Consider the following 12,221-nt stretch of genomic DNA (forward strand, 5'->3'; position numbering starts at 1 on the left):
GAGTATTTTCCATTAGTGGGTCGTCAGTGGAAGATTGTAATAGACTGCCTCTCAATTTTCTTAGTAGCATCGAAATAGGAAACATAAGGTTTAGGACCCATACTTTTTCTGAATCAGGATATAGCAGGATATACGGTATGGTAACTCGGCTGAACCCATTGGGAAATGTATGATCTTAGCCGCATATTCTCTAGTATTAGCGAGAATTATTATTATTGGTATTTCTGGTATTGCGATGTATACATCCTCAAAGACACCAATGGTACCGTTACTGCAGTCGATTCCATAACGCCTTCAAATTGTCGGTATGTTTGTCTGAGCAGAGCCTATGTGGAGATGGGCTGGACCGAACTAGAATCTTGTTTCCTTGGATAATCCGATTGGATCCTGAATTATCAGTTTGAATTACTAAAGCAACCGGCAAACCGATGATAGTCTACGGATACCCGTGTGCTGTTTGCGGATAAAACGAGCAATGACCCCAGAGCAGAGATCAGGATTTTGGACGGGTATGTGAGCCGGGATGTCCGTGACAAATCTATCATATGATAGTAGAATCATAGACTATAGACCCGTGCTGGAGAAAAATTACTATGAAGTTGCAATCAAGGAGATAATCTCGCTGCATTCGGAAGGTTACAGCCGCTGCTTCCACGTATCACGTGGTTTTATTTGCCCTAGATTGATCTCCCTGTTTCTTAGACTAGAAATTTTAAGTAATAAAATAATACATCAACGTTCAATCGAAGATCTTAGAGAGGCTTGTTTGCCTAATGTTCTCAAAACAGTAGGGGATCACATAAGTATACAAGACCCTTCTTCAGCATGGAATCATCAAGATCTAGAATAGTGCATGGGATGTCTCAAATAAGTAAGAAAATGTAGATCATCTGCAGGCATCATCTGTAATGTTTTTTCATACGTCACGACTCCAGCTTCAAAACTTATCTTCTGAGACATTGAGTCTTGTTTCAGATGGTCGCGGCCTGGAAGTTTTCACTCTCATTCTTACGGTGCCATCTAGGCCATGAATAAGATATTCAAATAAAAATGTTCAACACCTTCGATATCAGATACTACTCAATTGACATTCTAGAATAAACCATAGATTACACACGTGGCTAGTCGGACGATCCCCATGGCGATCCAGATGTTCTCAAGCAATCAAATCATTGATTGACGACGGACTAAGATCTGCCGATAAATGAACGCAAACGGACTATCTTCTACAACAAACGGAGAACGATATAAACAAATATAGTAAAATAAAACTGTATGGTATCCTAGCTAGTATTATATTACAAGATAAATGAAAATAAAAAAAGTATGAGCACAGTTAACCCAACGCTTGTCATCTTTAGCAGGAATGGAAGAAAAGCATAGCCACGCCCTCGCGATGGAGCTCGTGCTACTGAGGCCGAACCGACCTGAGAAACATGCCCTCTGCAGCTAGTGTGGGGCACTCGTTACCTAAGCAACGCCTCTACCACCAAGCCTATAGTTTGAGGTTGGAGGGATCTAGTCCTCACACTCTGAGGCCACACATCAATACCGTCGAGTAGAGCAACAGCCATTCCATTGGCCATGTGAGTCTGGATATGGCAGTGGGAGATGAAGGGTCCAGGGTTAACAACCTGGTACCGCACTATCATCCATGTTGGTCCGTTAGGTCCATTAGTAACGAAAGTATCTCTCATTTGGGGGTTCTCTAGTTGGAAGAGTTCAGGGCATTCAGCATAAGCTTCTTCGGTGCTGAACCAATTGAATATGCCAGGACTAAAACTAAGAATGAAACCCTTGTTAGAGTGCTTGTGCATTACATGCGGGGCTTGGATGGCAGGACTGTTGGGCATTTCACCCAACTAGAGCAACATATCGACCCAGGTCCCATTTTTGGTTTGAATGGTAACCTGCGGCTCTAGGTTGTTCTTCGCGTTCATTTCATAGAGAATCGGGTCGTCCCAGTTAGCCATCATGTCGTACAAACCACTACCTGAAGTAGTCCATGTGTAAGACGAGCCCAAACGGCCAATGGAGAGGTTCAAGTTGATTGGTGGCTTTAGGGATAGTGACAGCAGGGTGATTCTTGATAGCCTTGTTTTCCAGAGCAACAACAAAAGCGGAGGTGTTTCTTCCGCCGTAATCCACGTAAGGTTGAGACGCGGTTGTGTCCTGAGAACCCTTGTATTTCATTGTAGCAAACCCAGAAAATACCTGATTGGCTTGGGTATCTGGAATGGTGTATTCCTTCTAAGGCTTGTCAAGCTTGATCATCGCGGCGTAGCGCTCACCGCTGAAGATGTTAACACTCTCAGCAAACTGAGGTTCGATGTAGCTACCATTAGACGCGGCACTTACGAACTTAAGACCCACCCAGCCAGCATTAGGATCAACTTCAATAGTCTCGTGCAAACCGATGGTGGTAGTACAGCCAGAATCAAGGCCAGCTGAAATCTTGTCCTCGTATGTCCATTGTTAATGAACTTATTGATTCCGGAGAAAAGTATAGTATATCAATGGAATATGAGGGAATGAGTAATCTTGCCTATCAATCTCGACAATAAAGCTTGCCTGCGTGGACCAGGGAAGCAGTATTTGAATGGTTTGCATTGTGATTATTATGATAATCCCAAGCCTCATGCTTCTGGGCTGGATGATCCTTTGATAGTAGCCGCAAACATGTTTGCATTTTTGACAAATTATTGTTTGTCGAATTTGCATAGTTTGGCAAAGATAGGCAGCATGGGTGTTCACTAGGGAATGTCCAGGTGGCTGGGGAAGCTTTGACCTCAAACAATTTCCCCTTTTAACCCAGACTAGAAGGCCGAGGAATGCAAGGTCATTCCTAGTCAGGATCCAAGATAATTCAAGGGGTGTCTAGGGATCCGAAGCAGTAGACTGTTTGTGCGTGGCTAGAGATTCCGTGGCCGCGGTGAGAATGTGGCAATTCCCGATCCGGCAGCCTATTGTAGAATGACATGGGCTATCCAATTTCCCGATTTTGGAGTTTTAATGCATAATATAAAGACTTCAATAGCTCTAATTGCTTGCTTGCAATTTTCGTTCTGTCTTTGATTTAGTTGCCTCAAGTGAGTAAGTGTGCGGATGGATTAAAGCGTCTATGCGTAGTCCCTTGGAGGACTAAAGCATAGCTATTCAGCTCAAGACATAATACTGTGTGGGATTTTGTGTGATTCCGCGGCCGAAAGAAAGCCTGGAAGGAAGGAAAGAGGAGCAATCTAAAATTACTAGTACTGAGCTTATATATATCGTCAGTTGTCTGAGATTCTGCACAATCAACAAGTCAACAAGTCAACAAGTCTTCAATCTTTCTATTCTACTTGGATACTAAGAAAATGCCTCCGCTGAGCATGGAGTAGTAAACTAGATTTCCTAGTCTCAGACTTATCTATAACTAATAATAAGAGTTAGTCCTCGACAGTTCTGTTCCAGGTTCTCCTAGAGATCTAAATCTAACAATCCCCGAGTATCTCACCTTTCTAAGGCAGTCCTCAGGATTATTCATTTGAATACAGACCCAGCAGGTGAAAATAAAGATCCGCCAGGGATCCTCTGTTGTCGAGTGTACCAGGGTTGTTCAGTACCGAACCATGGATCGGGTACGGCTCCGGCCTTTTCATAGAAGTCGCAACATCTGGGGGTATATATCGAGGTGCTCGAGTAATATGACACCGCAGGGCTTGATTTAGAGAAATCCACACACATAAATATAGGGAGATAACCTCCAGGAAGAGGAATGACCTTTGAACGATCGGGAAACAGGAGATATTACATAATCTGCATTAAGCTTATCGATAAGCCAGCCCTCCGCCGCTAGTCTCGATCGGGCCACAAACAAACAACCCCAGTCCCGGTTTACGCCCCAATTGTCGTCTTAGGCCTCACCGATTTGAATCGCTCTACCTTCTCACGTCTTAGCAACCGGTTCCTTGGCTCCATTTGGTGCAGTTCAATCTTTATTCGCTAATCCTTTTTATTTTGAATACCCAATTAAAACTCCTTATTCCGACAATGCTGATTGATTGAGCGATCATTGCTATCCCTGCGGCCGTGCGGACCTTGTCACCTATCCGACCAAGCTGTGTTGTATCGGGTTCGAATCAACAGCACAACCTCATCGATTGATACATCATTTTCCTACCTTCACCTGGACGTGGACTTGTCACAAGTGCGCCAGGTGTTGAAACAGCCTATTAGGTCGATCCCGTGGGTTGCGCTCGACGAAACTGTGTTCAAGTAATCATCATGGCTCAGCTGCCAATGCGGTTTCCATGCTGGTGCCGAGCAGTATATTCATGGGGTGGAGAGACTACACGAGATCTGGGATTTGTGGAGGGTGACTTGATCGAATGCTTGAATGCGGGCGATGGACAATGGTGGATGGGGCGGTTGCGCCGTGACAGGCGCGCGGTTGGACTGTTCCCGTCAAATTTTGTCGAGCTCCTGGGTGAAGACTTTGTGCCCGTAAGCCGCGATACTACTAGTCCAATGGTGCTAGCGGGATCTTCTCCGATCAATAATCCCACATCAGCTCCCAAGAAACAGAAGACCGTTTGGCGGAAACCCTTCCAGGCGCATAAGGAGGCCGTATCACCAGCATCTGTCGCTCGGCGCGCAACCGCAACCAGCCCAGCCGCACCTGCGATTCCTCAAACACCACCTCGGGCTGGCGGCATTTCACGAAGTACCAGGCCATTGCGCACGCATGCGACAGCAGTCAGGAACCAAGGCTCGCTAGCTCGACCCACATCATCCACATCGCGGCCCTCGTCACATAACGTCTCCCCTCGTTCGTCCGCAGAGCCTGAACGGTCACCATCAATGCTGCCGAGGGGAAGCGTCTCATCCGCTCGACCTTCATCCCGCGACCAACCTCCATTACAATCGCAGGAACGTCCATATGCAAACACCTCAAATGGCAGCCTCTCATCTACCCGTCGCAACCCATCCCCTTTGCCAATACGCGAATATTCGTCTGGAATCATCACACAAGGCAGTACTCCCCTTTATCGGGCTTCATCTCGTGAGCCGTCTCCGTTGCAAATGCAGGATTATGCGTCCCAGGCCATGCCACAGGGCATTACTTCATCTTACCGGGGCTCATCGCGTGAGCCATCTCCGTTGCAAATGCAAGAATATCCGCCCCCCACCATCCCCCCTGGCGGTATCTCATCCTATCAGGCACAGTCGCGTGAGCCATCGCCAATGTATATGGAGGATCATCCAGCTGCGAGTATGCCATATGGTAGTATGCCATCTTATCGGGCTGCATCGCCATTACAAATTCAAGATAATTCGTCTGCAATGGTCCCATACGGGCGTTACACATCTTACCGGGCCCCATCGCGCGGGCCGTCCCCGCCGCCAATGCACGAGCATTCTACAATGAGTTCGCATGGTGGTATGTACCGGGCTCCATCGCGTAGCCAATCACCACTGTACATGGAGGATCATCCACCTGCACCAGTGCCGCATGGAAGTATGTCCTCCTACCGGGCTCCATCGCCATTACCAGCACGAGAACATCCATCTGCACTCGTCTCTGGCGGGGGTATGTCATCTTATCGGGTTCCGTCTCGTGAGCCGTCTCCGGTGCAAATGCACGAAGAGCGGGAAGACTCTCCCCCTCCCCCTCCGCCGCCGCCACACCGAGTCGTTGTCGGTCGTTCGGGCTCACACTCTCCTCAGCCTCCAATACATTCTCAAACACGAAGTCATTCGCCGCTCCCACCTATGCACTCATCTCAAGATCGCGCACACTCTCCTAACCCGCCATCACACTATCCAAACCCGTCACGATCCCCCACGCCATTAGTTATGAATGACCGTTACACGACACTCAATCGAACCCCATCTCCATCTGCGGCCTCAATGCACTCTGCTCTTTCTGCAACCTCGGGACAATCCGATATGCATGGAAATACGCCATCTCCGCTCCGAGATGCCATGGAAGATGTTATGACTTCACTGGAAGACATGGGTCTCCCACGCCAAGACCAGTCGCCCTCTCCGTCCCCGGTGTTCAACGAGCCCTGGTCCCCAGAAGAGTTTGATACCTCTCAGGAAAGGACCCCCCAGGGGAACAGACGCCGGGATTTAACCTCAATGGGCTTCGAAGGAGACAAAGAACAACTGCAGGGCGGACTCGTCCATCGAAACAGCGTTTATAGCCATGACCACATGGATGGTCCACCTCAACTGAACAATTATGTTCAAAGGATGGAGAGCCGCCTACGTCAGCTGGAAGATCAAAATCGATCGTCTGAGGATCGAACAGGCGGTCAGGATGACAACGGACCTCCTCCCCCTCCCCCAAAACATGCCACCTACCACCCGCGGAATAATTCTATACCAGGACAATACGCTCCCCTCAAGACCCGGCGTTCCGGCCATGATCTCCGCGGTGATATTCTCAACCGGACATTTACCAATAAGTCTAGTACCACCAATTCGTCCAGTGGAATGCAAAGCAATGGCACATCCATGACAACGAGCACAGACAAAACTGGTCAAAGTGTGATGAGTGGGTTTTCCGCAGGGGGATTCAGTGCGACGAGTGCGGGGAGCTTTGCTAGACGAGGCGGGAGTGAGAGGCCAAATACAGCTATGGACACTGTCCGCTCTCGAGGATACAGTGATGCCCGCCCGGAAACGCCATTCACTGGTGTTTCCTATCATTCCAGTCATAACTCCTCTCGCCAAGGTGCATCATCGGCTATTCCGTGGACTTCCACCGGCCTGGACTCGACGGATCATAGCGGAGTTTTTGGCGGTCTTTCGACGCCAAAAAGCAAAAAGCAAGGCTTTTTCAAAAAGATATTTGAAACAGCCAAGACTGGTGCAGCCAGCGCAAGGAGTAGCATTTCGGTCGGGTCAAATTCTCCAACCAAGAGTAACAGAGGGATAGACGCCGTGTCACCGGCTCCGTCTCACTCGCACCGTAATAGTGGTCGTGACATGGGACTTGGAACTAACGCCATTGACTGGGTGCAGGTGCGCCGTGATGTTAACCGAGCGTCGTCTCCTAGCCGAAATGAAAGGATTGATAGGGCAGAACGATGCCAGATGATGGACCACCCTGTTATCTACTCCGTGGAAGAGCTGTATGATACCGCAGAGGGCGATGAAAGCATTGATGGGCAGCCGATCACTGAGCCAACGAATTTCCACGCTGCCAATCTTACCCTCGTTGATAAGAGTGCACGCTTTATCAGCAGTCTACCTCCAATGACGAACCCCATGAGCCTCGCCCAAGCCTATATTTGTCGACCATACAAGAGTGATGTTCAGCGTCTCCGGGCCATCTTTACCTGGGTCAGCGAGAAAATATCGTGGGAGGAACCTCTCGACGGCGTCGAGGTTGACATGAAGAGACTTCTGCAGGCCAAACGAGGTACCCCAGAGGAAATCTCAGTATTGGTGCATGAGATGTGCACAGCCGTTGGCCTGCATACAGAAGTCATCCGAGGATTCCTCAAGAGCCCCGGCGACGCCCTTGACCTGGAAAGTCTCTCCCGCCCCAACCACTGGTGGAACTCTGTTCTGGTAGACGGCGAATGGCGCTTTATGGATTGCGCACTTGCAAATCCCACAAATCCTCTGCGCAGTAAATTCATTTCCAACAACTCCTCCATATCGGAGAGCTGGTACTTCCTCACACGCCCGCTTGATCTCTGCTACACTCATGTCCCACTCTATCCGGAAGAACAGCACATCTGCCCGCCAATTTCACCAGATGTTCTGCTCTCCCTGCCCACCGTGTGCCCGCCATTCTTCAAACTTAATATCCAGATGCCGGATTATGACACGAGTTTCCTCCGCATCGACGGATTGGAAGTCATGCAACTGCGCATGATAGTACCTCCGGATGTTGAATGTGCTGCCGAAGTCGAAGCCCCGGGATTCGCCCGCGACGTAGATGGCGACGTGTTCGAAAGCGGAGACATTGTGCGCAAGCGCGCCTTGGTCCAGCCGGATTGGATCCGCGGCCAAAAGCGCATCACAATCAAGGCTGTGCTGCCAGGCGACGAAGGCCAGGGTGTACTGAAAATTTATGCCGGCAAGAAAGGGCTAATGCACTCCAGCCGGGACATCCCTCATCCCCTAGCCTTAGCCCTACCAATGACCCACACGGGAGAGAATCCACCTTACGACTTTGTGCTGCGCCATCCCACACCCCACGCCCAGCGACACGACTTGTACATCATGCAGCCACAGTGCTCTCGCCTGGCAGTTAACAATACGTTTGTGTTTGCTGTCCGCCAACACGCTTCTGCTCCAGCGTCCGCCATGGACGAGAGCACTTCCATTGGCCGCGCCTCACCGTCCATCTTTAATCGTCCGGCCAGTGCGTTGAGCATGGTGTCCAGCACCACAGCCGGTGGCTCAACGGTATCGGGCGCCTCTAACGAGTTCTCGGCGTCGACTTCGGTCATTTCCTCGGGCAGATCTACTTCGGGGCGGGACAAGGCTGCGAAATTAGCGATCCAATCTCCGTCCGGCAAAATTCTTCGTCTTACCCGTAAAGCTGAACACATGATCAGCAGTGATAATGGCAACCAATCTATCAGCGATGCTGTCGCCGAAGGCAGTGTTTGGGAGACTGTCATCAAGATCGGTGAGCGTGGTATGTGGCGCGGTCTCGTACTAGCTGACCGAGCTGCGCGCTGGTGTGTATTTTGCGAGTGGGAATGTGTTTGATTTTTTACTGTTACATATTATGGGCGTTTATCTTGAAGCCTTCTGATACACCGGGTTCAGAAGCAGGTGGCTCTCTGTGTTTTTTTTTCTTTTGGCTTTTTTGCGTTGTGATATTGCGGGTTGCATATTTTTGGCATATTGTCCTCCTGGCATACTAGCATTTGCATGAGGTTAGCTTGGGGCATTGCATTTGCATCCGATCTGTCCAGAATCTATTTCAAAAATCTGGATTTCGGTGTTAGAGTCTAAATTAATAATAGTTTGAGAAACCCAAGTCCGCATAAGTAATCTATAGCATAATTCAAAATGATATGGGAACTGGCTAACAGGCTAAATAGACATTTGACATCTAGTCACAATTCTTCGACATATTTCATTTATAATTTAGCTACCGCCGCGCGCAGCAATGGAGCAACTTGCTTCCTACTCCCAGCCGCGTTGGTTTGCACCCACAGCTGCCTCCAGTGGAGGGAATCCTCGTCCACGTTCAATGTAGAAAGACAATCGCCTGTCAGCTCAGGGATATCCTCCCCATCGAGCGGAGACCATTCTACAAGCCCAAGATGGTGAGAGGATTGCTCAATAAACCTCTCCACACCCTTGACAGCCGCTTCATTGCCACCCGTCACGATGACGAATAGCTCGCGACAAAACTTGTCGTCAGTGCCCGTGAACGCCGTCATGATAACAAGCACATCCAAGTCTTTCTCAGCAGAAGCCGCGAACGAGAGCGCAGCATCAAGGAACTTCTCCGGGCCACCTGCCTTCTGAACAAGCCATCGTATGGGCTTGACGGCAGAACAGAAGCCCATTTTCACAGTCTCCCCCGAGGACTGTGACGTCTCAATCCAGTCTTTATAATCGCGGTTCAATATTTCCTCCATCGTAAGAAGATCGAGACTATTCAGCTTTGCATGAAGAATGCTCTTGTAGAACGTTTCCAGCTCCCAATCGCCTTCTGAACTCGCTGCAGCTTGTGATTCTCCCTCGATTTGAGATCGCAGGAATTCGACCGCCTCACGATCTACATCGGTCACTTTGCCTTCCGCGGTGAGATTTAAAGTATCAATCAGCACCGCCGAAAGAGCAAGCTTCGCAACCTGTGTCATTTCCGGGGTCGTGTCCCAGAGTTTCCGTTGTCGCAACTCTCGCGTGATGAGCGATGCACATGACCCAGGTCCCGGTTGGATAATCATCGGCTGCCCTTCTGGTAAGCCGTCAATGCTTGGCATGTTGTGCTCGTCGATGTGGTGGTCGATACATCCTACAGTCCGGAAGGAGACACCCGGCAACCCAGTTAGGAACCCAGAGCCCTTATCGGTCTTTGATGGCCGCGGGAACGCGTTCCAGTCTACCAGCGTTGCATCGGCGAGTATCTGGTGCCACACATGCTGGTCTTCGAGAGACTGCGCGAAGTCCGCGACGGTCATAACATACTCGGGTAGAAAATTGCCCGCAGACTGAAGGGTGTTCTCGAATTGCTCTTCACTCTTCAGAGGGGGGAAATTGGTTGATGACCATAATGCAGCCGAGAATTCCGGTCTTAGTCGATACAGCTCTGTCCCAGCGGGGAAATTGGACAGGTTTAGTAGTGGGATATGGGGTCGTGGGCTTTGGATCGGAAGCCGGTTGTTCGCGCAGTAAGAGTAGATGATCGCCGAGACGATAGAGTCAAGGTCGGCAGAGGGATTGCCGATTACATAGATTGGAGGCTCGGTTAGAGCACCCGAGAGGAAGTGAAGGTGCACTTGGCGGGCTTGGCGTAAGAACTGGAGGAGAGTCATGGTTGTTGAATCAATTGATCGTAGCCGATAGTCCCCGCGAACAGATATCCGACGTCATTCATTCAATTGCTGACACATCGGATATCGGATTGTTGCCTTAAACACAAGGCCAAACAATATAAATTGGAAATCGCGACATCCTAACTTGACAACACCAAAAACCATGCTTAGAACAATGTCTCTCCCGATACAGCTGCCAGAGGCGTTCACCAAAATCCCACGCTATAATATTTTATACTCTACTCCCTCTCCCATCCACCCCTTATCCTCAATTGCACCCCCAAGACTCTCCCCGCACCACCCCCTCATCACCATCCACGCCAAACGAGAAGACCACTCCTCCCCACTAGCCTGCGCAGGCAACAAATATCGCAAGCTAGAATACATAGTCCCAGACATTCTATCTCAAACACCCCTCCATCACAGCCATGAGAACAACCCAACACCCCCAGGCCCGCAGCAAGGCGGTGCAGCAACAACCCTCGTAACAGAGGGCGCAATCCAAAGCAACCACACTGTGCAAGTTGTCGCTCTCGCACGGAAACTCGGCCTGAAGGCTGTAATTCTTCTGCACCGCGGCACAGGCGGCGGACTTGCAGCAGCCAGCGACAAGGAAGCCTTCCAACACAGCGGAAACGTGCAAATCAATCACCTTCTCGGTGCCGACGTTCGCGTCTGCGAAGAAGGGGATCCGCTAGCGCATGATGCGACGCCTCTTCTCGATGAGTTGAGGGCGTCCGGACAGAATCCGTATTGGATCCCTGGTGGCGCGAGCTTGCATCCGCTTGGTGGGCTGGGGTATGCGCGCGCGGCCTTTGAGATTGCTGCACAGGAGGAGGAGATGGGGCTTGGAGGTTCGGGGAGGTTTGATTACATCTTTGTTGCGTGTGGAAGTGGGAGTACGGTTGGTGGGTTGGTGGCTGGGTTTAAGCTGCTAGACAAGATAAGGGGATTAGATGTGTCGAGGAAGGTTGTCGGGATTCTTAATTCGCCAACTAAGCCGCGCGCATATCATGAAAAGCGCGTGCTTAATTTTGCGCGGAGGGCGGGAGAGTTGATTGGGCTTGATGGGGAGCGGGATATTGGGATTGAGGATGTGCGGCTTGATGATCGCTTTGTTGGGACTGCATACGGCGTGCTCGATGATAAGAGTAAAGAGACTCTAGAGAATATGGCACGGATGGAGGGTATGGTGCTCGATCCTGTTTATACAGCCAAGGTTGCGAGAGGCATGATGCATTGGGTGGACGAGGGAGAAGTTGTAGATTCTGCTAAACCCTTAGAGCAGGTCAATATATTGTTCATTCATACAGGTGGACAGGCTGCTCTAGGGGCTTATGTGGATGTTAAATAATACATATCAATAAGATATATAGTGCAGTCGGAAACGTGAGTAAGAATGGCTGAATTCAACTAGTATTACACGGTGACGGTAGCAGCAAAGAAAACCAGTCATGACAGACATAAGTCTTGTGGTATGGAAAAGCAGAAAAGCGTGAAATCGCTGGAAAACACCCCCGGACTCGCCAGTCCCTTCTCTTGTACACCCTTTTTTGAAGATTGGTCCGAGCAGAACGATAGAAGTATAGGAGAGGCAGGTAAACAAAGGACTAAAAGCGACGCAGTAAAGCAATCAGAATATAGTTAAAAAAACCGAACGAGACGTGGTGAAGTTTTGAATAAGAACAAAAGATTTATTGGGAAAAAAGTAAGAAG

The 12,221-nt window shown here is 49.6% G+C and overlaps 3 protein-coding genes across 3 annotated transcripts; 2 read left to right on the plus strand and 1 right to left on the minus strand.

The window, feature by feature from the left end:
- Window positions 1-4,266: 4,266 nt before the first annotated feature.
- Window positions 4,267-8,721, plus strand: LCP9604111_6433 (putative SH3 domain protein (Cyk3); the record flags this gene model as incomplete). The annotated part of the gene is made up of 1 exon (XM_039074354.1): window positions 4,267-8,721. The coding sequence occupies one exon, from the start codon at window positions 4,267-4,269 to the stop codon at window positions 8,719-8,721; it is 4,455 nt and encodes a 1,484-aa protein (XP_038927483.1).
- Window positions 8,722-9,098: 377 nt separating this feature from the next.
- Window positions 9,099-10,505, minus strand: LCP9604111_6434 (putative exopolyphosphatase; the record flags this gene model as incomplete). Its single annotated transcript, XM_039074355.1, has 1 exon — window positions 9,099-10,505. The coding sequence occupies one exon, from the start codon at window positions 10,503-10,505 to the stop codon at window positions 9,099-9,101; it is 1,407 nt and encodes a 468-aa protein (XP_038927484.1).
- A 175-nt stretch (window positions 10,506-10,680) lies between these two features.
- Window positions 10,681-11,859, plus strand: LCP9604111_6435 (1-aminocyclopropane-1-carboxylate deaminase/D-cysteine desulfhydrase; the record flags this gene model as incomplete). The annotated part of the gene is made up of 1 exon (XM_039074356.1): window positions 10,681-11,859. One exon carries the CDS (start codon window positions 10,681-10,683, stop codon window positions 11,857-11,859), a length of 1,179 nt encoding a protein of 392 aa, XP_038927485.1.
- Window positions 11,860-12,221: the final 362 nt, after the last annotated feature.

The sequence above is a fragment of the Penicillium roqueforti genome (assembly GCF_015533775.1).
Source record: "Penicillium roqueforti strain LCP96 04111 chromosome Unknown scaffold_17, whole genome shotgun sequence".
Taxonomy (NCBI): domain Eukaryota; kingdom Fungi; phylum Ascomycota; class Eurotiomycetes; order Eurotiales; family Aspergillaceae; genus Penicillium; species Penicillium roqueforti.